Source organism: Bicyclus anynana, chromosome 20 (assembly GCF_947172395.1).
Source record: "Bicyclus anynana chromosome 20, ilBicAnyn1.1, whole genome shotgun sequence".
In the NCBI taxonomy this organism is placed as follows: Eukaryota; Metazoa; Arthropoda; class Insecta; order Lepidoptera; family Nymphalidae; genus Bicyclus; species Bicyclus anynana.
Genome location: NC_069102.1, coordinates 6,801,189 through 6,826,550, shown reverse-complemented (window position 1 = coordinate 6,826,550; position 25,362 = coordinate 6,801,189). Strand labels below are relative to the sequence as shown.

The following is a 25,362-nucleotide window of genomic DNA, read 5'->3' as shown; positions in this document are numbered from 1 at the left end:
TCACGTTGCTGTTATTTAAATAACGCACTACAGATCCCATCAAATAAACTTATGACTTGATTAGAAATATGGTAAGGTCTTTTACCTATAGGTTACCTAGTTTCTATATTTACCTACATAAAGGTTTTCCGTTTTCCTTATTAAAGTATCAAGGAACATGCAAGTAAGTGCGGTTAATCCTATTAGCTCCGTGATATTATTTGAGTACTTGCAGTTAGTTATAGTGACTTTAATATGAATTTGAATTCTTAGTATTTGGATTTTGTGACATATTTTCATATTTTTCTCATATTTGTCTTTATTATCAACCTATTAAAATGTCATCTATCTACTGTATGATATCCATGATTATCAGTATCCATGATTGTCAGTAGGCACTGGAAGACATTTGTTAAATAGAAACTCAGCAGTGCAGGGGTTGGACAAGATACTTATTGGGAACTCCAAATATTTTGACACCAGATATACACCACGTTGTTCTGATGCGTACCAGTGACGCGCTTAACAATCAGAATACAGAAAACACCAGAAACTACGTTCAGCCGTCATTATAAAGCACGCCAAACGCAGTGTCCAAAAATTGCATGTCACACAACACGACATACAGAGTGACTAATCACTTGTTCGTGAAATGACACCAGAAAAGAGTAATTTCAATAGTTTCATTCCTATGCCTGATATACCTCTTGAAGTTTCCTATATTCTGAGGCTTAACCTTAAGATTAGGGTGACTCTATAACGATCACAACCAGAAGTTAAAGATAATGAAATAAATCCCTAATCACTACATAAAATAAAACAAAGTCGCTTTCTCTATCCCCATGTATACTTAAATCTTTAAAACTACTGAACGGATTTTGATGCGGCTTTTTTAAAGATGTAGTGATTAAAGGGGAAGGTTTATATGTATAACTAGTGGACGCCCGCGACTTCGTCCGCCCGTAAACCTCTTTAATCCAGCCCTTACAGTAGTATCGCTGTAAAAATGGAGTAACTTCTCCCGTTTTCCCAACAATTCCCTTCACTGCTCTGCTCCTATTGATCGTAGCGTGATGAAAAGTGTTTTATAACCTGCTCAGGAGTACGAAGAATAATTTTACCAAGTTCCGTCGAGTAGTTTTTGTTTCTATAACGAACATACAGACAGACAGACAGACAGACAAAAATTTTACTGATTGCATTTTTGGCATCAATATCGACCACTAATCACCCTCTGATAGTTATTATGGAAATATATTTCATGCACAGAATTGACCTCTCTACAGATTTATTATAAGTAGGTAGGAATTCATCACATCCTTGGTTTCCGCGGGAATTGTGAAAAGCTGAAATCCACGCGAACGAAGTCGCGGGCGTCTGCTAGTACGGGATATATATCCTTGCGTAAACAACATAATTTATAAGATCAATAAAATTAAAACTGTATTCAGCCTACTTACCTAAGCCCCAATGAAATGCATATCAAGCTCTTGACACAGCAAGTTCAAATCTTGCATAATACTTATTTTGTGGGTCCAATCTCTGTCGGAGTTCAGCGTAGCCATCTGGTACGTGTTTTCTAAAAGCCTCGAACGTTCTGCGCGCCAAACGTTTTTGTGAAGGAGAGCATTTGACGCACGCCGTCCGGATTACTTCAGGTATTATTACTGAAAAAAATAACAGTATCTTAAGCTATGCATAGGTTTTACCGCGAGATTTCAGCGCGGCGACCGAATGAAGAAATTCCGTAACGAAAATAAACCTAACACCCAAGCCGTGTATTAAGTTAACGCATTTCAATTTGTCATATCGACTCAACTGGACAAGTGGTGTGAAACTAAGGAATATGCTTATTAAACCGGAGTACAATTGCAGCTCAACGTAGAGACATCTTTTATTTTTTATTATTTTCTAAATAAAAAATAAAATATTGCGTAAAACGAAATATGGATGATGACAGTTTTTTAAATTGTACATAAATTAAGAGTATACTAATAGCAAAGCAATTTTGTAAAAGTAACAGGGTATCTGCGATCATTACTTTCGGAGCTACAGGGATTTAAAAGGTCAGATTTGCGGCGCTGCCGCGGATCCCTGAAAAACGCTCCATACAAAATAGCATGATTTAGTGACGTCGTTGGCTCGCTGATCGTTAGGTTTGTATGGGCGTTCAAACAAAATTACTAATATCTTTGTTATTTGTGCGTTTATGTTTATAGTTCATTTATTGAAAAATGTCAAGCTAAAACTGAATGAATTTTCACCTAATTACAATAAAAAAAATTCAATAGATTTTGAAATTTTATAATCTTATTTATTTTGCAAATATACAGACAATCTTTGCTTTTTATGTATAAATTAGTTAACATTGACCTTATTTACCCGAATGTATCATAAAAATCCTAGTCATCATCCCCATTACGTTAACTTCAGTGTGAATTGGCGGGCTTAAGGTTATTATATTTGATTCTGTAATGATCACTCATCATCATCATCATCATCATCATCATCATCATCATCATCATCATCAACAACAGCCGATGGATGGACGGCCACTACCATAGCTGGACATAGGCATCTGGCACAGACTTCCTAATACCACAGTCTCGATGATGCAGCTAGTGGGGGATCGACCAATATTGCGGTGCGGACTGCAGGGTCACCATTCCAGCTCCTTGGGACCCCAACGTCCATCGGCTCTTCGACGTATGTAGCCTGCCCATAGCCACTTCAGCTTCCTGACTAACTGCTTTATGTAAGTGATTTTGTTTATTCTTTTATGATTCGATCTCGCAGAGAAATTCTAGAATAGACACCAAATTGCCAACTCAGAATTAATTATCAATTAAGCAACTGCCTTAAATGAGTAAGTACATGTAGGTACTTTTGTTCTACATTATTTTGTCAATAGATTCAATATTATGTTAATATAATTTATTGATACTTATTCAGAAAGCCGTACGGCCTTCAATAACTCTATACATTTTACAATCACGATCAAAGTTTAAAATCCATTCATAGGTCAAGAATAACAAGCATAAAACATAAACAATATTATAATTTATTACGTCAATGTACCTATTATTCAAATGTGAGAAACCGAAGAGTGTAATTATGATTTAAGTCTCACAAAATACAACGAAACCTAACGCTACAATGATTTTGCAAAGATTCATAATCCGAGATAAAAGATAATTATCAATTAAATACCTAATATCTATGACATTTTATAATAATAAAGACGTGTTACGTGCCATAAAAAATCATCGCAAAAACTGAACGCTGCTACTGGGCACTGGGCGCACACATGCACAATTTCGTGTTTACTTACATTTCACCCACTCATAGGACTTGGCCGTCTTGGCAAAGATAAGTAATATAATATAATAGAAGGTACCATTCTTTCAAAGTAGTAGTTTCTTCTTACGAGTATTAATTAAAAAAAAATATATATGCTCAAATTGTATGGATCTTAATTGATATTTTTTTAATTTAATAAAGATAATTGATAAAAACAGTACTAACATCATTGCCTAATATTATGTCAACTGCCACGTTGGCTTAGTGCCTATGTGGTATCGGATCACGAGTTCTGAGTTCTGGGTTCGAATCCTGGGTCGGGGCTACATGAGATAGGTACTGAGTTTTCTTTTCTCCCAGCCCTGTGTCTCGGAGAGCACGTTAAGCCGTCTATCCTGGTCATCATCGTTAACATCTGGTAGTGATCGTTAATAAACTTACCATTAACACTTTAAGCTCGCCATCTCCCTTTAGAATAGCGTGTTGGGTCTAAGATCCATATTCTTTCTTCTATAAGGAGCGTAACCTGACCCTATAGTGGTGGCGGACCGTTTAAATAGGATGATAATGATGATTATGTCAGATGAATAGGAATTATTTATTTAAAAAATAGTTTTTATTATTTCGAGATATATCATCATCGTCATTTTGACGGATCAGTACAGACCACAGACCTGGTATCTAACTGTGGATAATCCTCACCTCATAAAAAGGCTCATAGTCACTCAGCGGGCGATGGAGCGAGCTATGCTTGGAGTTTCTCTGCGTGATCGAATCAGAAATGAGGAGATCCGCAGACGAACCAAAGTTACTGACATAGCACAGCGAGTCGTGCTGCAGGTCATCATCACTATCAACCCATATTAGGCTCACTGCTGAGCTCGAATCTCCTCTCAGAATCAGAGGGGTTAGGCCAATAGCCCACCACGCGGGCCCAATGCGGATTGACAGACTTCACGCACGCAGAGAATTAAGAAAATTCTTTGATATGCAGGTTTCCTCGCGAAGTTTTCCTTCACCGTTTGAGACACGTGATATTTAATTTCTTTAAATGCACACAACTGAAAAGTTGGAGGTAGGTACTGAAAAGTACGTGGACTTATTGGATGCTGTGGCTAGCGTAAGATATAACCCGAATAGTACTCGGATCGTAATCATAAATAGCTGAACAACTAATAGCTAATAGACTAAAATATAACTAAGGTTTCGAAAAAAATGTTTATTCGAACACATCATAAAGTAAACCGTAAAATTACAACAGGACCGCATTTGCGTGTCTATGTGACACAATATTTGTCCTTGCCATTAACATAAAGACGTTTACAATTTACATTAAACGCTAATGAAATTTCAAAATGGTGGTTCATAAAATCTTAACTGGAATCCGAACGAATTTAAATAAAAAAATCTGTTTCTTTACAAATATATTTATTAATCTGTGCACTATAATCCATAATAATAAATTAAAGTCCTCAGTTTTATTAAGACAGTTGCTGAGTAATTTTTGAGCTAATTAGTATTATTATTAGAAACTACTGTATGTAATTTATTACATCGCATTTTTTATATATGTAATATATTACTTACAGTGATTTAAATTTTATATTTATGAACACTTTGCGAATATAAACTACCTAGATAGTGACATGATAATAATATATCATGAGAAATAATTGAAATATTGTTATATAATAATTGTTTCTATATTTTTTAACTACTCAACATCCCTGACGTTTGTTTCCAATTACCTATCTATAGACAGTCGTGCCTACTAGTCATTGAAATGTCTAATTTCTACGTCCCAATCCGAACAGTAGAAAATCTTACTGCCCGTCTTAAAGGCCCTACTCACACATCTGCCGCATGGGCAATCTAGGGTGTAGGAGTGGGGATGACCCTTAATTGCATCCTTAATTGTGATGTGTGTAGGCATGCCGGCGCAATTTGGGAGGATGGCCCTGCGGCAGGGCGGCAGGGGCGCGAGACTATCCTTGATCCCTAAGTCGTCCCTGCCGTCGGTGCGTGTGTAGCGCGATTGGGGCAATTTCTCAGTCAGTTTGTCAGCAGCTGTCACACGGAGTGCACGTACAAACAGCGTAGAATCAAAATGTGTACTTTTATAATATTCATGTGGCATAACTCACTTCTTTTCTGTAGCCATTTCTTCACCCAGTATCTCCTTTTCCTTTTTTTTGGAGGTAGCACCACAAAAAGCGCCAAGGCTACTCCAATCTTTTGAGTGGTCGATAATGTGGGTGCCATTCTCAATACGTGTGCTCAGCTCGGCTTATTCTGGAACACTGCACGGCAGGCAAGTGTGTAGAGATACTCCCGATATCGCCACAACCGCCGTGCACCCTAGATTGCCCCTGCGGCAGATGTGTGAGTAGGGCCCTTTATCCAATACGCACGTACTAATCTCCGTGCGTATTATCGTGCGCATTACCGCGCGTATTACCGTGCGTATTTGCATCACTTGGTCTTGAGAGTGAATTCCTCGATTACACTATTAATTATTATATTACATTTTCAGTGCACTTCTTTTATTAGTGAAAAATTTAAAATAATACCTTACAGCTTTATGATTATTATCACACTTCACACTAATATTATAAAGGCGAAAGTTTGTGTGTGTGTTTATTTGTTTCTCCTTCACGCTGCGGCGATTTCAAGATTTTACTCTGGATATCTTGGGATCCGTGGGATTTGTGAAAAACTGAACTCCACGCGGACGAAGTCGCGAGCGTCCGCTAGTATTACATAATTTCGAGTTTTCGTGTTATGATGACCAAGTGGGTAGCACAAACTGTCTTAAATGCAACATTTTTACAATTGCATGTTTTGCACAAAATGAGATTAACTGGCACACATTATAAAAATGCTTTTCACGTAACATCTGTTCCGCTAAGGTCTAGATGGGTGCTTTTCACGTAACATCTGTTCCGCTAAGGTCTAGATACGCTAAGGTCTAGATACGTATGTAGATACGTGTTATATAATTGTCTTATTATATACTCCCTAGCATGTGCTACATTACTTACAGAGGTAGTCTAATGAGTTATCTATCGAAATATATTTGTATTAAAATGAAATGGAAATATTTTTTTATTGTAGCTTTTCATGAAAGAAAATAGGTCAGAGTATTAAAATAAATTAATTTCTTACAATAACGCAATAACTTTTATTTTTTTTTTATTTTTGAGTCAGTCGATTATGTTTTAACATTGACTGGACAAAAATAGCTATCCTTGCCTTAAATCCTTAGTAAGATATAATTTTCCACAAAATACTGATATAGGTATGTATATATTGTATGTCATAAAAACAAAACTTGTAAAAATATATCAATTTTCTTCTACCGTAAAAGGTTGAGAAAAGTATGGTACTAGTAAGTTTTTTGTTAGACTTGGCGGGGCACTGCCGTGCCTCCGGATATATCTACTGGTATATGTATCTGCTAATTTATTATTAGTTTTTAACTCACCCTTAAATGCTTTTCCAATAGGAGTACAAGGTCCCTTGCTCAAAAAACAATCTATATATTTTCTCAAAAGACGCGTATTGTGCACAAAATGATCAATATCGAAATAATTATACCGGTTATCATAATAAACTTCGTCGGCAATTACGAAAACTATAAACAATAATAAAAATCTCATTTCAATTTAATTTGAATGCCGCTTTTAAAATTTTAAAAAATTAAAAAGATTCGCGAATTTTATGTGTGCTTTGATCTATTATTTGTGATAGACTGAAATAAATTAAATGAGTCCATCATAAAACATCCAATTTAAACATTAAGCTGATTCTCTTAACCTTCAAACAAAAAAGTTTCATTAGAGACGTTACCAAACAAAAAGGTGTGGAGAATTTTTGCGCTCATATTGTTTATTTATTGGATATAAAACCTTATCGATATTTTTCCAACACTAGTCTGCAGTTCAGTTGCATTCGGGAAACTGTATGAAGATGACACAGTTAGCACGATATCGATATCCTTAATATGCCTTTAAAATAATATCAATTATGCCGTTCTGACATTATTTACTAACAAACGTCTAGATCTGTAGCTGCTCCATCGCGAAAATTAGTATAGAACAAATAAGTAAAAAAAACACTCTTCCGCTTATGGGGTTTTAGTGTCTAAACAACCGGAGGTCAAATCTCCAGAGAAAAGAAGGAACCTTCTCAGAATAATAAGTATATGTCGTTTCAAAGACCACTGACTTCTATGTCCGATCCAAAAATCAAACGAAAGCTTCTTAAGATTTTGGTCGAAGCTTTTCTCTTAAGCGTCTTAGCCTTCTTAAGATTTTGGTAGAAGATTTTCTCTAAAGCGTCTTAGCCTTCTTAAGATTTTGGTCGAAGCTTTTCTCTAAAGCTTCTTAGCCTTCTTGAACTTTTGCTCGGAACTTTTCTCTAAAGCTTCTAAGTCTTCTTAAGTTTTTGGTCGAAGTTTTATCTTTAAAACCATTGTCTAAAACGACAGTTGACCAATGATTCCACATGGCATTTAAGTACTTATTAAGAATTTGCATTTAGAACTGCAAACTTTGTTCATTCAATATTAATATTACGAGTATTGTAGTTTCCAGGTAGGCGTCGTGTTTTGGCACCTAAGCAACTAAATGCTTAAATAAACTTGTACAATCAATAACAACTCTATTTTGGCATTTTCTGCGAATCGTGACATAGTTTATGGCCAATAGCTCCGCGGTTAATGGATCAGACCCTAATAATTTAATTTCTGTTCGTTAGAGGTGGCATGCACAGATGCAAAAATGCACTGATTATCCTGAGGACTTATTGCGAACCTGTATTGGACAATAAAATGTACTGATATTTTTTTAGTAAACCCTATAATGACATACTTATTTAATCTGCTATACTAATGTTATAAAAAGGAAAGATTTGATTGTTTGTGTGTTTGTTTGTATGTAATGAATAGGTTCCGAAACTACTTCTTTCACTGTAAGGAAGCTACACTATCCTTTGGTGCTATGGGCAATATTTTCAAAAAATTTTGGTAAGGTTAACAATAATGTAACCCAAGGTGTAAGAAAATACCAAAAACATTGTTAACATCGCGTGCGCTGCAAAAACCATTGATGTTAAATTAAAATAATGTACTACAACTTTGCAGAACACATCACTTTTTACAATAAGTGTCGTGATAGGATACTCCTAACATTTATTGTGCCATGACTATAGTCATGACATGGCACAATAAATATTCTTTTATTAAAAAAAAAAAATAGAAATACTGTCGTTAGAAAAGGTTCTTTATTTGTATCTTGGTATTATTTCTTATCAAAATAAATTACATTCTTTAAATTCAAGACTGCATCAATTCGGACATTCCATTTAAAAGATACCAAAAATTTTGCGTAAAAAATTGCGTAATCGCCGCTCAACTCAAGAACGGCTGGACCTGGCTGGATTTGGCTGAAAATAGTTGGGTGGTAGCTCAAAACCAGGAGACGGACATAGGATACTTAGGGTAGGGGTAGGGTAAGGGTACGTTAGGGGTAGGGTAAGGGTAAGTTAAAGGTTGAATAGGGGTAGGGTAGAGGTACAGTAGGTGAAGGGTGGGAGTAGGTTAGGGTAGGGGAAGGAAAGAAGTGCACATTAGTAAAAGCAATTAGCTTCACCGGGTTATTGGAGGGGGCATGGTAATAATTACGAGTATTATGATCGATACTGAAGCCTAAAATACTTTTTAGTTATTTTTGTCTGTCTGTCCGTCTTTTGTTGTCCGGGCATCACGCTGAAACTACTGAATGAATTCAAATGAAACTTAGCACGAATTGAGACCATAATACGAAGAAGGATAATAGGACATTTTTTGTCGCGAAAGTAAAACCAGAAAGGGGTGAAGAGAGGGTAGAAAATTTGTAAATGTAAAATGATTACAAAATTATAAAGGGTGTGAAATAGGGGTTGAAAGTTTACATCGATTTTTATGCGGACGAATTCGCGGGCGTCCGCTTGTGGAAGTATATAATAAGTAGTAAGTAATAAATAGTAAGTATAAGTGTAAGTAATAATAATATTAAGTAGTAAGTATAAGTTAAAAGTACTAATAGCTTATACTTCTAGCCAGGGCCGACCCGTCCATACGGCGAACGGAGCAGTCGATCCAGGCGCCAAATCCTAGAGAGCGCCTAAATGATAATCCTAGTTCCCAGTCAACCGTAAACGGTACTGCGCCTGATTTTCAATTGGCCACCCCAGAGTATGGTCAAGATGATCAAGATTTTCGCGTTCCATTCTTACATTACACTCATAATTTGATATAGGTATCCATTAGGTATCTACATATTATTAGAAACAAACAGGAGAGGCGCCAAAATTGGATCTCGCTCCATTTTAAAACTTATTTACTTACTAATTATACTAGCGGACGCCCGCGACTTCGTCCGCGTAAAAATTGATGTAAACTTCTCTACCTCTACCTTACCCTGCTCGTAAACCTACCCAACCCTACCCTACCCTACCCTACCCTACCCCTACCTTACTCCTACCCTACCGCTAACGCTAACCCTTCCCTCCCCCCACCTTACCCTACCCTAACCCTACCCGTAACCTATCCATATCCTATCCTACCCTACTCCTAATCTACCCCTACCCTACCCCTACCTTACTCCTACCCTACCGCTAACCCTAACCCTTCCCTACACCTACCTTATCCCTACCCTAACCCTACCCTACCCGAACCCTACCCCTACCCTACCCTACCCCTATCCTACTCCTCCCCTACCCTATACGTTCCTAGCCTTCCCCTACCTCTACCTTGCCCCTACCCTACACTACTCCTACCTTATCCGTACCCTACCCTACCCTACCCTACACTTTCCCTAAATTACCCCTAACCTACCTCTATCCTACCCCTTCCCTACCTCTATCCTATCCCTACCCTCAGCAAAATTGGTCCAGCCTTTTGTGCGTGGTGCAATGACCAAAAGACTATAATTTCCCAAGCGACTTCTATGCTAATAATATAAAGAGGTATAGTTTGTGTGGTTTTCGGGGGTAATCTCTGGATCTACTGGACCGATTTAGAAAATTCTTTTACCAATAGAAAGCTACATTATTTGCGAGTGTCATAGGCTATGTTTGGTCGTCATAATTATACGGGAACGGGAACCACGTAATTGAAACCGCGGGGCGTCATATAGCGGCATTTCTGCGACTTTCAGAAATTTTGTATTATCTCCGAAACTTACTGTAAATTAACATACTGTAAAGGGCAAATCTTATCTCTATAATATATTTGTGATTATTAAATAATTTATTTTGATAAGGATTTAAGTTTAGTTGTGTAAATAATGACGTAAACCTTAATTTAAAATTTAAATAATTTATTAAAGTACTAAAGGTACTATATCTGCTAAAATATAAAAGATAGATATATGGTGTCGCGGACTTTTTTGTAGAACTTTTAAAGGTTCAAAAAGCCTCCATACATTTATTTCAGTTATACGCAATGGTTGAGGCAGCGCATGCGAATAAGTAAGTTTTTCGGTCTGACCTGTAAGAGAAAACCCGCGATATCTCAGTAGTTATATATGATAGAAATATAAAATATAGCCTATAGCACTCCCCGATAACGTAGCATTCTACTGGTGAAAGAATTTTTAAAATCGGTCCAGTAGTTCCGAAGATTACCCAATTTCAAAAAATTGTTACAAACTTACAAACTTACAAACTTTACCTCTTTATAATATTAGTATAGATAACTTGGTACAAGTTGCCTTTCCTAGGTTCGCACGCAGTTATGACATTAGGGTAAATTGCTATTATAATAAAATCATAGTCGAATGCGTTAAACTTTTATTCTATTGATTTGACAATGACTTAATTATTGTATCGAGATTTCTTTCTTCAGTACAGGCTTATGCATTCGCGATGGCTGCCTGCAAAGCGGCAATATATTTGTTCTGTGGATCGTACTTTTGTTGGAAAACTTTGTAGCCCTCAGGGTCCTGCACCTTGATTGATTCCAAAAATACTTTGAAAATGTGTTTCTGTTCTGGCGTGCATTTCGCACACGCTTGTACGACTGCCTCCGGAATGTCATCTGAAACAAGTTCAATTCAAAATGAAATTAAAAAAAAACTAGACATTGAGTTGTTTGACTAGATTCCCAAAGTAGTCTAATCCATTTAGCCAAGTGGCACGTTAATTTTCTTTCTACGATCGCTAACGCTTCGAAAACTAGAAAAATGTATGTCAATGACAGATCACGTGACCTGCAAATGTCAATCCCATACATCTTTCTAGTTTTCGAAGCGTTAGCGATTGTAGAAGGAGAATCGACGTGCCACTTAGCTAGGGGGGCAGGAGTCCGAATACTCGCAGGAGGTTCACAGTTCTTAAGAATCCACCTGACTCCTAAATGGACGACCGGTCGCCCATCGAATCCGTTACGTGACATGTAAAAAAATATAAAGTAAACTAAGGGCAATAGGCGAGCACAGTATCATGCTCCGCGCGATAGAGGAATATAAAGATTTTTTAAATGGCTCACAACGGTAAATTAAAACCGCATTCCCTGACTGTCGGCTTCTTCAACGCAGACGGGCTTTTCGATAAAATACTCGCGGGCAGCGAATGGTTAAGAGAATGAGAAGTTTTCTATGTAAAATGAGATTTTTATACGAATAAAATATACATATGTGCCACATATGTATATTTTTTTCGTATAAAAATCTATCGGCGGAACAGCGAATCAAGAGCAGCGAGCTGGACGGTGATACCCTTTTCCAAGTAAAACCCACTTCTACTGAATAAAAAAAAAAAATGTAGTGCTGCAAATATCCAAGTTTGACGTTTTGGTGTAGTAATAATTGAATGCATCACTGATAGTCGTAATAAAATGTAACGACAGCTATTATTAAAGAATGGAAAAAAACTGTTATAAAACAAACCAGTTTTGTAAGTGTACGGATATTGCAGTTTCAGAGGTCACGGCGATAGGTTGTTATGAAATGTCTACCAGTTAAACCATATGAGTACTTACTCTGTTAAAACTACGCAAATTAACTTTACATTGTCACATTTTTAAAAATGCCGTAAAGACTCACTATCTGGTGCAGTAAAGACGATCTGTATCTATTATTTCTCTTCAATATAATGTATTTATTAGTATATTTTGATATGTATTGTATTCATTATTGTAGGTATTTGTGTAATATTGTTTATGTATTAGGGTGTAAATTATTTGTATGTATGTGTATTACTAATACTATGGTTATTTTTGTTTTACGCCACCTGCTGATGTTTTTAAGTTTTCCTAAAACGAAGGTTGCCTGGAAGAAATCGCTACTTAGAGATAAGGCCGCCTTTTGTATGCTAATCCTTTCCTAATTTGTTTTTATTTCACTTGTCCACAGTAGATATATTACAAGCAGTAGTTGGACTTCATACTAAAGGTCGAAACGCGAGCTATACCTACGCAGCTCGTACGTGGGGTGATCGTGGGGTGAAGACCGTTGCGACTGTGCCGCGGTGACGAACGCAGTGTATTGGATTTTTTAATTATGACGACTAGGAAAAAGTTATTATTTTTATAAAGTTTGATTAATATTTTGTATTCTAAAGGCATAATTTAATAAATATATAGATAAATAAATGCTTAAATGATAAAATTGTGTAAATAGGTAAATGACGTAAACGTTAATATAATATTATTAAATAATTATTTATTAACTTCTTCATTTAGGTTGTTTTCTTTGATTATTATGTAATACATAGATTTAAATCTTATGACATGTATGTTTTGTATTCCTGTATTTTAAGGTAATAAAGAAGTTACGTAAAGAAGTTGTTTGAATTTAACAACATTATTGTGTTGCTCATACTTTAATGTATTTGAATAAAAAAAGTAAAGAGCCAGCTGATATCAATATACCTATCCAGATTTTTTTATTAAACTACTAGCGAACCCGGTCAATCTCAATTTGTTTTTTGTAGTTCCTTCCCTACATGCCAAGTCAGGGTCAATTTTTTATCGTCTATTCTATAGTGTGGGGGTATCGTTATCGGTATTTTTGTACATTACATAAGGGGTTAAAGTGCTAACATAATCTACGGAACCCTACACTGCGCGTGGCCCGACACGCACTTGACCGATTTTTTATTATTTGGTCACCTAGTGTGGTGGTAATAGATAGATGGCATCACCAAAATAAATATATGAAGGTCCTTCAAGATCATTGATTAGTATCAGCCTTATTTAAATCTACCAATCAAAAAACAACACGCATTTTATTGATCACTTCCTATTTTACTACAATTTACAAAGTATTTTATTTGTTTATTTAAAAAAAAGTATATTTAGAATCACATAACTAAATGGAAACACAAAGTTGGCAAATGTAATTAAAATGCTGGAGGCAGGCAGCCCTATCACATGTTTACGGAGCGCGCGGCTGTAGGTATTTATTTCAAAAATATGGCCGAGTTATTATACTGCTTGTAATATATCTACTGTGACTTGTCTTTGTGGTGTGCAACTAAAATATATCTATCTATCTATCTATTGTCAAGCTACGAGTATGTTACTATACACCTACTTTTTTTAATTCCTACAAGTTAGCCCATGACTGTCTCACTCGATGGTAACACCTGATGGTAAATGATGATGCAATCTAAGGATGGAAGCGGGCTAACTTATTGGGAGTAGAATGAAATCCTAAAATCATTAGTGTGGGTACTACGAAAGTACGAAGTCGAAACTCTAAGGGTCATCGCGAATTTATTGACTCTGACTACGATCAGTGGCAGCAATTTTTTTTTATTGTTTACCTGTTAGCCCTTGACTAGGTACAATCTCACCGGATGGTAAGTGATGATGTAATCTAAGATTGAAGCGGGTTAAATTGGTAGGAGGAGGATGAAAATCCACACCCCTTACGGTTTCTACACGACATCATACGCTAAATCGTTTGGCGGTACGTCTTTATCGGTAGGGTGGTAACTAACCACGGCCGAAGCCTCCCACGAGCTAGACCTGGTCCAATAAAGAAAACCTCAATCGGTCCAGCCGGGGTTGAACCCAGGACCTCCGTCGTGTAAATCAACCGCGTACACCACTGCGCCACGGAGGCCGTCAAAACTGAACTAAGGTTAACTGAAGAAACCATATGAATTCGCGCATTAACTTATCCCCGAATCAACAAGGTGGAATGTTGATATATTCTATATTTGGGTGTAGTTAAGTATGTAAAGAGAGCCGTGATAGCCCAGTGGATATGACCTCTGCCTCCGATTCCGGAGGGCGTGGGTTCGAATCCGGTCCGGGGCATGCACCTCCAACTTTTCAGTTGTGTGCATTTTAAGAAATTAAATATCACGTGTCTCAATCGGTGAAGGAAAACATCGTGAGGAAACCTGCATACCAGAGAATTTCTTAATTCTCTGCGTGTGTGAAGTCTGCCAATCCGCACTGGGCCAGCGTGGTGGACTATTGGCCTAACCCCTCTGATTCTGAGAGGAGACTCGAGCTCAACAGTGAGCCGTATATGGGTTGATAACGACGAAGTATGTAAAACGTTTACTTACTCTTAAAGTCAGTAGACCTCTCATCACAGGCACCTTTGTCGTTGAAGCAGTTCAGGAATGCCTTTAGCGTTTCAGAATCAGCGCTGTCGATGTCGAAATCATCATTTTCTGTCGAGTACAGTTCTTTCGCCGCAGCCAAGACCATCAAAGCCGAAAGGACAATTACCCACTTCATTTTTAGATTCTGCAACGAATGAATAAATTTTATCTGCTTTATTACTTTAGTATTGAAATTTTACTTTTACTCAAATCATAGATACATTCTCTGGGAGTGCTTCCGCCAAGTCGAAGATTATATTACAGTATTTAATAGTTCTGTACGTAAAGAGCGTCTCGACGAATTATTTCTTAATAGTACATTATGATATAAGTGCGGAAAATTACAGTCGAGGCGATATTGCAAGCTCGAGCCGTAGGCGAGAAAGCGCACTTATGTCATACGGCATTTTATAACACATTTGCGAGGAAAAACACTTTAAACACACATTCTGAAAATGAATTTGCATCTTTGCCTGTATTCCACATAATGACATTTTGGTACGCTTAAATGTATCTTTTAAATGTGACAATATTCCCATTCCCCTCCAACTAGTCGGGAAAGACTGTATTAGGAGCGGGTACGACAATAGACCAACGGGGCGGGGATGGAACCACCACCTCTCGGTGATGAGTCCGACAGCTCTTACCGTTGAGCTATAAATATTATTTGAATTATCCGTACAAAGTAAATAACAGAGCAATATCTATTTACAGAGGTTATCTATACTGACCCTTTAGTTTATTTACCTTTGTAATTCAATAACATTCAACATTCATTTAACAAAACGTTTGCCCAGTTCATATTTAACAATTATATCTAAATATAATTTAGGTAATAGCTTACGATCACATAACATATTTAAATTATTAATAATCTATGTCATTATTGTGTAATAATAAATAATAATAATAAAAACAATAATAATAAAAACAAAATTGATTTATTTCAATTAGGCTCAGTTTACAAGCACTTTTGAAAGGTCAGGATCATGTCATAATTTAATTTATTTTAATGGTGGTAATAATAGTCGAAAACTTACAATTAAAGTTACGAGGGTTCCAAATGCGCCTTGGTAAGAGAAGAGCCCACAACAAACTTAGCCAAGGTTTTCAGCCAATAAATTATATTATTAATAGATTTTAATTAACTCCCGCAAGTAGGCATAACCTTGGGAATACATTATTCTGTATTCTATAAAAGTTGTCTATTATAATATTTTATTTAAATACTTTCACATTAAAATAAATATATATCTAAATATAGATACAATAATTTAAAAAAGAATTGCTCTTAGAATTGTCTTCGTAAAAATTTAAAAACATTTTGACTTATCTTACTAATTACTTAACTTTTACCAAAATTAATTAGATCATCGAGTAAATTGCAATGACTTAATTTTACTTAATATTATTAACATGGAAGACAATTTCTTATTTTGTTCCTAAGGTGAGCAATATACTTTTACTGCACTAGTTACAAAAGCTATGTTTTTTTAGATCTTCTTACTACATCGGTAATGTGAAGGAGATGCATTGTTTTGATGTTTACTTGGTTGTAAAACCTATTGTAAGCTTCAGTGTATTTCTAATCAAAATTCAATAAAAGTAGATTATCAATTAGCTAGAGTGGCAATGGGCGGGGCACATAGTTCGAAGAGCCGATGGACGTTGGGGTCCCAAAGTGCTGGAATGGCGACCTCGCACTACAAAGCGCAGTGTTGGTCGAGCCTCCATAGGTGAACTGGTGACATCAAGCGAGTCGCAGGGATTCGCTGGATGCAGGCGACTCAGGATCGTGATGTTTGGAAGTACTACAAAAGGCCTATGTCCTGCAGTGGACGTTCATCGGATGGTATGATGATGATGAGATTTACTCAACCGTAAATTATTACACAGATTATATCAAAATGTTTATAAAACTTCGGCGGCTTTTATAGTAGGAATAAACATTATAATTATAATATTATAGTCGTTCGCCTTTGCCAAAAATCGTTAAAAATACCTATAATTTAACTAATTTTAATAAAAATTGTCCGAGTCCGTATGATTAAGGGACTTTTTTTTTTTTTTTTTTTATTCTTTACAAGTTAGCCCTTGACTACAATCTCACCTGATGGTAAGTGATGATACAGTCTAAGATGGAAGCGGGCTAACTTGTTAGGAGGAGGATGAAAATCCACACCCCTTTCGGTTTCTACACGGCATCGTACCGGAACGCTAAACCGCTTGGCGGTACGTCTTTGCCGGTAGGGTGGTAACTAGCCACGGCCGAAGCCTCCCACCAGCCAGACCTGGACAAATTAAGAAAATCTCAATCTGCCCAGCCGGGGATTGAACCCAGGACCTCCGTCTTGTACATCCACCGCGCATACCACTGCGCCACGGAGGCCGTCACACTATTCCTAATTGTAGTAACTACTTTAAAGTACTAGTACTAAACTTAAAAATACTAGTACATTATTAAATATATTAAAGAATTACCCACGCCGCCAAGGCTGAGAGATCATTTATAAAACCTAACAATAACCTTTGAGGTCATAATGGTATTAATTAAAAAATTATAATAATACTTGTTACTTACCTAAAATACCAGCGAAGCACCAAGTGACCGAGACGAATTAAAAAAGGCAAATGTTTATTTCTCATTAAGAGCACTCCTTATATAGGTACACAATATTCCAGAGGTCTGGCGATATGGTAATGTGCATACATTGATAATGTTGTATGTGTTTTATTAATCGTTACTTTAACAATGGCGTGCCTAGAGTACTTAATATATCTAGAAAAGCACCGTGAATCCAAGGATTTTTTCCGGATTAAAAAGCCTATGTGTTAATCCAGAGTAAAATCTATTTACATTCCAAATTTCAGCCAAGTCAAACATCCATACAAACTTTTGCGTTTATATTATTAGTAGGATACCTAAAATTGAGACGAGCCAAAAAGTCCATATTATGTGGTTTCAGACCATCAATGCAGACAAACAAACACCTAATCATTAGTATAGGTACCTATATTGCAATTTACCTATTTATATGTTCTTGATTTTTATTTGTCAAGCATATAATAAGTTTTATGGCATTCCTAGTCCTAGCTTTGGATCAATCTAGAACATTATTATGTCTATAAACATTATCACAAAGTAACAAAAGAATGATGCACGACTAAATTAGGGATTACATCATTACAAGACTTGATCACCGCATTTAGATTTGTTGTTGCCTACTTTGTTTTTGTTTGCGTTCGTTTTGCTATTAGATATACCTACACCTCAGACTAAATGCCTGTGGACCAAATATCTGTCGACGCACCCAAATCCACCAAAAAATTGTCTGTCGTTTTTTGAGGATGGTAAAGTCCCTGAAGTTCACACATCGAAAATGTTTAAACCAATTATCCCCCGGCCACAGAGTAAGCCGGTGAAACCCATAAAACAACACAAGTCACGCGTCTACTTGAAATCCGCTTAAACAATTTTTTTTCAAAATTTAACACTAACAACAATTACGTTAATGGAAATAATAATCAATAATAACCAATAAAAAAAAACTCCATCTTATTTATTTTGTTTATGATGGCATTTTTCTTGAATAATATTAAAAATTATTGATCCGACGCTTCGTGTCGTACTGACTGTCGAGAATGTATTAGTTTTTGAATTTTATATTTGTGACGTGTACGACACCGTTGTGTTCCGTGCCCTCCTGACTATTATTAATTAATCTGTGCCCCCGGTCTAATAAACGTTATATCCATAAACGATATAACTACAAATTATATTCGCAATACACACTTGTAATTTTTACACAGGTATCAAACACATTGCTTACACTCGTTACACAGAGTATTCGATTACTTGATCGATGTTTTGCTATTCCAGCTGAAGAATCGATTCTTATTAAATATTGTGTAAATTTCAATAAAATTAAGTTAGAAATACTTACAGACGAAACGTAACTTTATGTTTCAGTAGGCTGAAACTTGATGACCGTTTTTTAGGGAGCTCTTTACACTCTTTTTTAGTAGTAGTAGTACAGTACAGTTTCAGTACATAGAAGGTAATTTTTTGTTCGTATTACGATCTCCATTGGTAGGTAACTATTTAATTTATTTTTAGAAGTTCAAACCGGCTCTGATAATAATTAAATATTATATTGACACTTATTATCTTGTTGTTGGTATTTGCAGTCGTGATTTGATATATAAAGACTATAGTAGGGGAGCCGAAGAGGGGATTTTTGCAGTTACTCGAGCACGGCAGATGAACATAAGGGAGTACACCTTGCACGTTGTTCAGGACCTCCACCAAGTATGAGCCCTAAATATTGGTATTTTAAGGTTTAGGGCAACCTAAAAAAAACTAACTTTAGAAATACTCAACCAGCACGCCAGATTAAGGTATGGGTGGTTAGTTAATAGCTAAACAGTGTGCATTTCGAAAATCTGACGATTTGAGCGTAACGTAATGGAGTAGGAGGGTTCCAAAATGACAAAATAAAACCCTTATATTTCTGTAATAATCGCTCATATTTTCTGATGATTTCAGTAAGCCGAAGTAATAAAAATTGTCTTTAAAATCTGTAGTTTTTTTCCCCATCGCTGAAAGCGAAAAAGTAAATAACCATTTATTCTTTGTATCATCTAATTTACAAAATCTAATCAATGACGCTTTAGTAACTGCAAATTTAGCATCCCGGGCTCCCCTAGTATTAGGTATCTCTACAACTAAATGTCTCGTTTTTGCAGTGGTTACTCTATATGGTTTCGGAGGTAATCTTGAGTTCAGGTCCTGGGTCGGGTTATTTAGTAGGTGCCTACTGATCTTTTTCTTCTAAGATATTTTTAGGAAACATTCTCAGCCTAGGTTTGAGAGGTTGGTCGTGTTACACCTAATGTATCTACGTTGTTCCTGCGTATCGGAAAGCCAAATCGTTAAAAAGCCAAATATACTCAGAGGCACAATTATCCGCCCACTTTATTATACTCGCGTCATATTAAAGAGGGCGGTTAATTGTGCCTCTGAGTATATTATCGTCCTAAGCCCGCCAACCTGCATTGGAACAGCGTTGTGGGTCTGAGCTCTTCCTATGGAGGGAGGCGTCCAGTTTTATTGAAGCGTTAGCCCACATTCGCACGAGATGTTTTTAACGGACATTAAAAAAAGCGTTTAAATACGACAAATGTATATGTTCACACGACAACGTTTTTAAAACACAATGGCATTTTCAATTTTAGGCGTTAGAAATAGATCTTCATTTAACTTCGAACTATATATAAACGCTCTTTTAACGTCCGTTAAAAAAACTCTCGTGCGAATGAGGGCTTAAAGTATTTAAGATATTTTTATTGCACATTTCATCACGATATTAAAAAATCTTATTTTAAGACATTTGACACAAAAAAAAAACGATTTTGTCAAAATTCGAATTTGTGTAGTATAAATTGCTTGTGTCTTTTGTTTGTGGATCTAATAACCGTGAACGATCTTCTCGAAATCATCGAAGTGTTTTCCTTCTGGATCGTACTTTAGTCTGAAGTTGAAGTACTCTAAGGGTAAGATTGCTTTGATTCCCGAAATGAAGTCATTCGCCAAACGCTTTTGTGCATTGTTGCACTTCGCGCAACCGGTTGCAATGGAGTCAGCAATTATTTCTGCAATTAAAATTACATTAAATTAATTGATATTAGATTTCTTTGTTTATATGTACTACTTATGTATTATTCCTTTTAATCAAATCAGCCATTTTAACAGCCCATTACAAGGCATCCCATTTTAGATTGAGGGGATATAGAGATTAGACGCACCACGCTGTTCCAATGGGTTGGCAGGTTTAAGCCCACATTTGCACGAGAGTTTTTTTAACGGAGTTAAAAAAGCGCTCAAATATTGTATGATTTTATATTAAGGTTTGTGACATTCTAACTTTTTAAAAAATTTAAAATGCAATACTGCTCGAAAAATAGCGTCGTGTTTTAAAAACGCAAAACGTTGTATTTGAACGCTTTTTTAAGGTCCGTTAAAACCTCTCGTGCGAATGGGGGCTAAGATGATAATGTCTTATAATAATTATTTAACGACCGTTATTAGTTAATGATAATGTAGCGTCGACTTAAAGTGCTTTCCGAGGCACGGTATTGTAAAACCTCTGGTAAAACCATCAACTACTCTGTGATAACAATAATTTGTATTGACAATTTCCTGGGAAAATAGAAACACTCAGCATTTCATAGCCCGAATCAGGACTTTGTTCAAATCTGTACCCTTGAACCTGCTACATTTCATACCGTAAATGTTATCCCTTCATTTCATTTCAACAGCCTGTATTCGTCCACTGCTGGACATAGACCTTTCCGAGAGCGCGCCACCACACACGATCCTCCGCCTTCCTCATCCAACCACTTCTCACTACCTTCTTGATGTCGTCGGACCATCTAGCTGGAGGGCGTCCTACACTGCGTTTGATAGTACGCGGTCTCCACTCCTGAACACGTCTGCCCCAGCGGCCATCTGTTCTACGACAGATATGGCCCGCTCACTGCCACTTCAAAATAAAGACAAACTCATTAAAGACTTTTGTCTTCAGGCTTTGGGTTTGGGGTTATCCCTTGACCCTTGTTAATGTAGCTTTCCATTGGTGAAAGAATTTTTCAAATCAATTCAGTACTTTTTGAGTTTGTTCGGTACATATAAAAATACAAATGTTTACTCTTCATAGTACTAAAAAATAAATGATGAAGCAAAGACGTACTTTTGTAACTTGCGGTCCGTACTGAACAAGGCGCTCTGTCCATAAAGCAATCCAGATAACGGACTAATCTGTCTAAGTCAGCAACCACAGCTTTCATATCCAGGTCATCATCAGCTGTGACATAGGTCTCAGCCTTCACAGCCGCAACTGCTACCAGAGCGAATAGAACAATTGTCTTCATTTTGAGAATCCTAGAACAAATTACGAATATTTGTATGAATCGTGACATTTTATCCGGCATTAGAAATATATAAAACCCATCTGTTATTTATTAGTGACCAGCTGACGGTGCCCGTTTTGCCCCGCTCGGTTCCCGTTCCCATATGAGTACCGGGATAAATAGCCTATAGCCTTCCTCGATAAATGGGCTATCTAACACTGAAAGAATTTTTAAAACCCGATCAGCAGTTTCTGAGCTTAGCGCGTTCAATCAACCAAACAAACAAACAAACAAACAAACAAACAAACTCTTCAGCTTTATAATATTAGTATAGACTAGCGGACGCCCGCGACTTCGTCCGCGTGAAAGTCGTTGTAAACTTTCAACTACCCCTATCCTACCCTACCCTAACCTACCTATACCCTACCCCTACCCTACCCCTGCCCTACTCCTACCCTACACTACCCCTACCCTACCCTACCCTACCCCTACCCTACTCATTAAGGCTGCACTTCTTTATTTATTCCTCCCACCGCGAGTCGCATCGAGCGCGGCAACCGTTAACAAAAATAATCTATATAGCATGAATTAGTATTTACGCGCGATGGCTTAGCGTATTTCTTGTATAACTTTGGTGTTTCTTTACCGATTTTTATGATTCTTTTTTTATTGAATAGGTAATAATATTAACTTTCTTATAAGGGATGTGTGATGAGTGTTATAAACATAAGAGTACACAAATATAATTAGAAAGCTCCGAACTGCTAAGCTATCGGGAGTTACACGTGTTATTGTGAGTCAACCATAAAAGATAGACATATATATGCTGTTGTGTTTTTATAGATAATCTTAAGGAAAACATTTTCGTGATACATGATTTCTATGTAGCTTTAACCATTAAGGCTGTACACGCGAAGGAAGCTTAAAAAATTGAGTAACTTCTCCCGTTTTCTCAACATTTCTCTTCACTGCTCTGCTCCTATTGATCGTAGCGTAATGAAAAGTATACTATAACCTGCCCAGGAGTATGTAGAATAATTGTACCAAGTTTCGTTAAAATCCGTCCAGTAGTTTTTGTTTCTATAAAGAACATACAGACAGACAGACAGACAGACAGACAGACAGACAGACAGACAAAAATTTTACTGATTGCATTTTTGGCATCAGTATCGATCACTAATCACCCCCTGATAGTTATTTTGGAAATATATTTCATGTACAGAATTGACCTCTCTACAGATTTATTATAAGTATAGATTTAAAAAACTGACATCATCCATATTGGCTTCCATACTTCCCTGTATGTAGTACGAGAATGAGCTCACTACTGACAAGCTTTTTTTCGTCATAGAATGTGGTTAGCTTATTATTATCAACCCATATTCAGCTCATTGCTGAGCTCGAGTCTCCTCTCAGAATGATAAAAGTTAAGCCAAATAGTCCATTACGTTAGCCTAATGCGTATTGGCAGACTTAACACACGCAGAGAATTGAGAAAATTCTCAGTTATGCAGGTTTCCTCACGATGTTTATCCTTAACCGTTTGAGACACATGATATTTATTAACCGACTTCCAAAAAGGAGGAGGTTCTACGTTCGGCTGTATGTATGTTTTTTTTTTTTTTTTTTTTTTTTTTTCTTAAAATGCACATAACTGAAAAGTTGGAAGTGCATATTGTCCCGGACCGGATTCCAAACTACACCCTACGGAATTGGAGGTAGAGGTTATATTCACTGGCCTCTCACGGCTCTTAAAACAAATTTAACATACCTGGTAATAATGGTTTAATCACTCGAAAAATAATCTTTGCTAAGTAAAATTATCTTTTGAGGCATGTGCCAGCTTTAATAAAACGTTGCCCGTTGGCTGTATTTATATAATGAACAAATTCCTCAATAAAATTGTTGGTATCTTTACTTTCGATTTTTTTAATATAAAAACTTTTATTGCTGGCTTATCTCTAAATCTAGACATATATCTTTAATAAAATCTTTTAATTTTTATTTTCCTGTATAAAAAAAAGCTCATAACTTGAAATGATGTTTTATCCCAGAAAACAATACAGTTCCTAATAGTAAAAAAAACATACGGACGAATTGAGAACCTCCTCCTTTTGAAGTCGGTTAAAAAAGTAAATATAAGACAATGTGTATTGTCTTATATTTACTTTATTATTTGAACGCTATCCAGCTTCCAATAAATAAGTGAATCTAAGTACCTAAGTAAAATCTCATCGTCTATTTAAGTACTTACTTAATTTGAATAAAAGATGAATAATTGGATCTATGTTACATTTACGTAACAAATAAATATAAATACATGGTGCCATAAAACTGAAAATTTTGAAGGTCATTAAATTATTAATTACACTCTCGATTAAGTCATCAATATTCTCTTTCAGTGTGCCTAGTGCAAGTTTGATACTGTGACTATCGTGTAAACGTAAACGTGAATCTCTAAGGAATTGAAACAGCGCCATCTAGTGGCACTACTGCACAACTGTTTAAATTTCATATAAATTCGCGTTTACGTTTACGTGATAGTCACAGTATGAAAACATTGAAAACTCCCATTAAGCACTCAGTGCGCTTTCATTTGAGACTCGAGTATATTTGCAGACATTCGGTTATTCTTCCCCACTTTCACCCCCCAACAACTTTTAAGTCAAGTCCAATACAAAAAAAAACTTATTTGTAATCGCTTTATCCTATGCGTACCTATACGTACGTTCGGGAGATATGGTGCCACAGACAGACTGACAGACAGACACGTAAAACTTCTTCTTGCGTCAGGGATTAAAAATCAAAATGAAGTGATTATATAGGCGAACCAATGTCTATTCATTAGTCTTAAAATATATGATACAACTCGAGTTAGAGCTTAAATTCGATTTACCGATCTAAATATTTGTTTTTCATTAACATTCGGACGTCAGAACGAAAAAAATGTCAGTAAAAAATATTTAAATAATAAAATATTTAAATAATATTTTATGTTTGGTTTAAAAATAAATATGAAGGGTTTAAGAAAAGTTTATAAGTAGGTACTGTGTTTTTTCAAGTGCATAAAGCTAATTTACACGGCGCTTAAACATACCAAGCTTTTTTAAAAATTTTGTCTGTCTTTCTGTTTGTCCCGGCTAATCGCTAAAACGGCTGTACCGATTTTAATGTAACTTTCACTCGAAGATAAAGGAGGTTATGGAGCAACATATATGTTACCTTTTATCCCAAAAAAAAAACACATGGCTCCAGCAGGATTTGTGAAAAACAGAATTTCAAGCGTATTTGCAGGCATCCGTTGGTTTCATATAATTTTATGGCTTATAAATAAAGTGGAAAATCTCACAAAGAAACTTAGCAATTTTACTGGTAAATGGTAGGGGGGCGGGGGGCTTGTTTTAACAGAGGTAAGTATTAACAAGCTTCTAGCTATTATACGATACACAACAAAATGCCAACTTCAATGTTTTTAACTCCGGTGTGCCTAGTGGGAGTTTTCAATATTTTCATACTGTTACTATCGCGTCGACGTAAACGCGAATTTATATGGAATTGAAACAGTTTTGC

At 36.3% G+C, this 25,362-nt stretch overlaps 3 protein-coding genes across 3 annotated transcripts; all 3 read right to left on the bottom strand.

Moving 5' to 3' along the window:
- Positions 1-1,461: 1,461 nt before the first annotated feature.
- Positions 1,462-7,422, bottom strand: LOC128199245 (allergen Tha p 1-like). The gene is made up of 3 exons (XM_052887941.1): positions 6,764-7,422; positions 5,424-5,555; positions 1,462-1,646 (listed from the first exon to the last, which is right to left on the bottom strand). Exons 1-3 carry the CDS (start codon positions 6,936-6,938, stop codon positions 1,462-1,464), a joined length of 492 nt encoding a protein of 163 aa, XP_052743901.1. The 5' UTR covers positions 6,939-7,422.
- A 3,676-nt stretch (positions 7,423-11,098) lies between these two features.
- On the bottom strand, positions 11,099-17,620 carry LOC112049018 (ejaculatory bulb-specific protein 3-like). The gene is made up of 3 exons (XM_024086745.2): positions 17,465-17,620; positions 14,845-15,028; positions 11,099-11,359 (listed from the first exon to the last, which is right to left on the bottom strand). The coding sequence occupies exons 2-3, from the start codon at positions 15,017-15,019 to the stop codon at positions 11,175-11,177; spliced, it is 360 nt and encodes a 119-aa protein (XP_023942513.1). The 5' UTR covers positions 15,020-15,028; positions 17,465-17,620; the 3' UTR covers positions 11,099-11,174.
- A 2,592-nt stretch (positions 17,621-20,212) lies between these two features.
- On the bottom strand, positions 20,213-21,823 carry LOC112049017 (ejaculatory bulb-specific protein 3). The gene is made up of 2 exons (XM_024086744.2): positions 21,633-21,823; positions 20,213-20,535 (listed from the first exon to the last, which is right to left on the bottom strand). Exons 1-2 carry the CDS (start codon positions 21,811-21,813, stop codon positions 20,351-20,353), a joined length of 366 nt encoding a protein of 121 aa, XP_023942512.2. The 5' UTR covers positions 21,814-21,823; the 3' UTR covers positions 20,213-20,350.
- Between the last annotated feature and the right edge of the window lie 3,539 nt (positions 21,824-25,362).

Excerpts from the sequence above, each read along its gene's own strand:
- LOC112049017 (XM_024086744.2), bottom strand. The coding sequence starts at position 21,813 with ATGAAGACAATTGTTCTATTCGCTCTGGTAGCAGTTGCGGCTGTGAAG. Across the intron at positions 20,536-21,632 it reads ACGGACCGCAAGTTACAAAA|AAATAATTGCTGACTCCATT; the intron begins GTACGTCTTTGC and ends TTTTAATTGCAG.
- LOC112049018 (XM_024086745.2), bottom strand. The coding sequence starts at position 15,019 with ATGAAGTGGGTAATTGTCCTTTCGGCTTTGATGGTCTTGGCTGCGGCG. Across the intron at positions 11,360-14,844 it reads GAGGTCTACTGACTTTAAGA|ATGACATTCCGGAGGCAGTC; the intron begins GTAAGTAAACGT and ends AACTTGTTTCAG.
- LOC128199245 (XM_052887941.1), bottom strand. The coding sequence starts at position 6,938 with ATGAGATTTTTATTATTGTTTATAGTTTTCGTAATTGCCGACGAAGTT. Across the intron at positions 5,556-6,763 it reads TATTGGAAAAGCATTTAAGG|CACACGTATTGAGAATGGCA; the intron begins GTGAGTTAAAAA and ends AGCCGAGCTGAG. Across the intron at positions 1,647-5,423 it reads GAAATGGCTACAGAAAAGAA|TAATAATACCTGAAGTAATC; the intron begins GTGAGTTATGCC and ends TATTTTTTTCAG.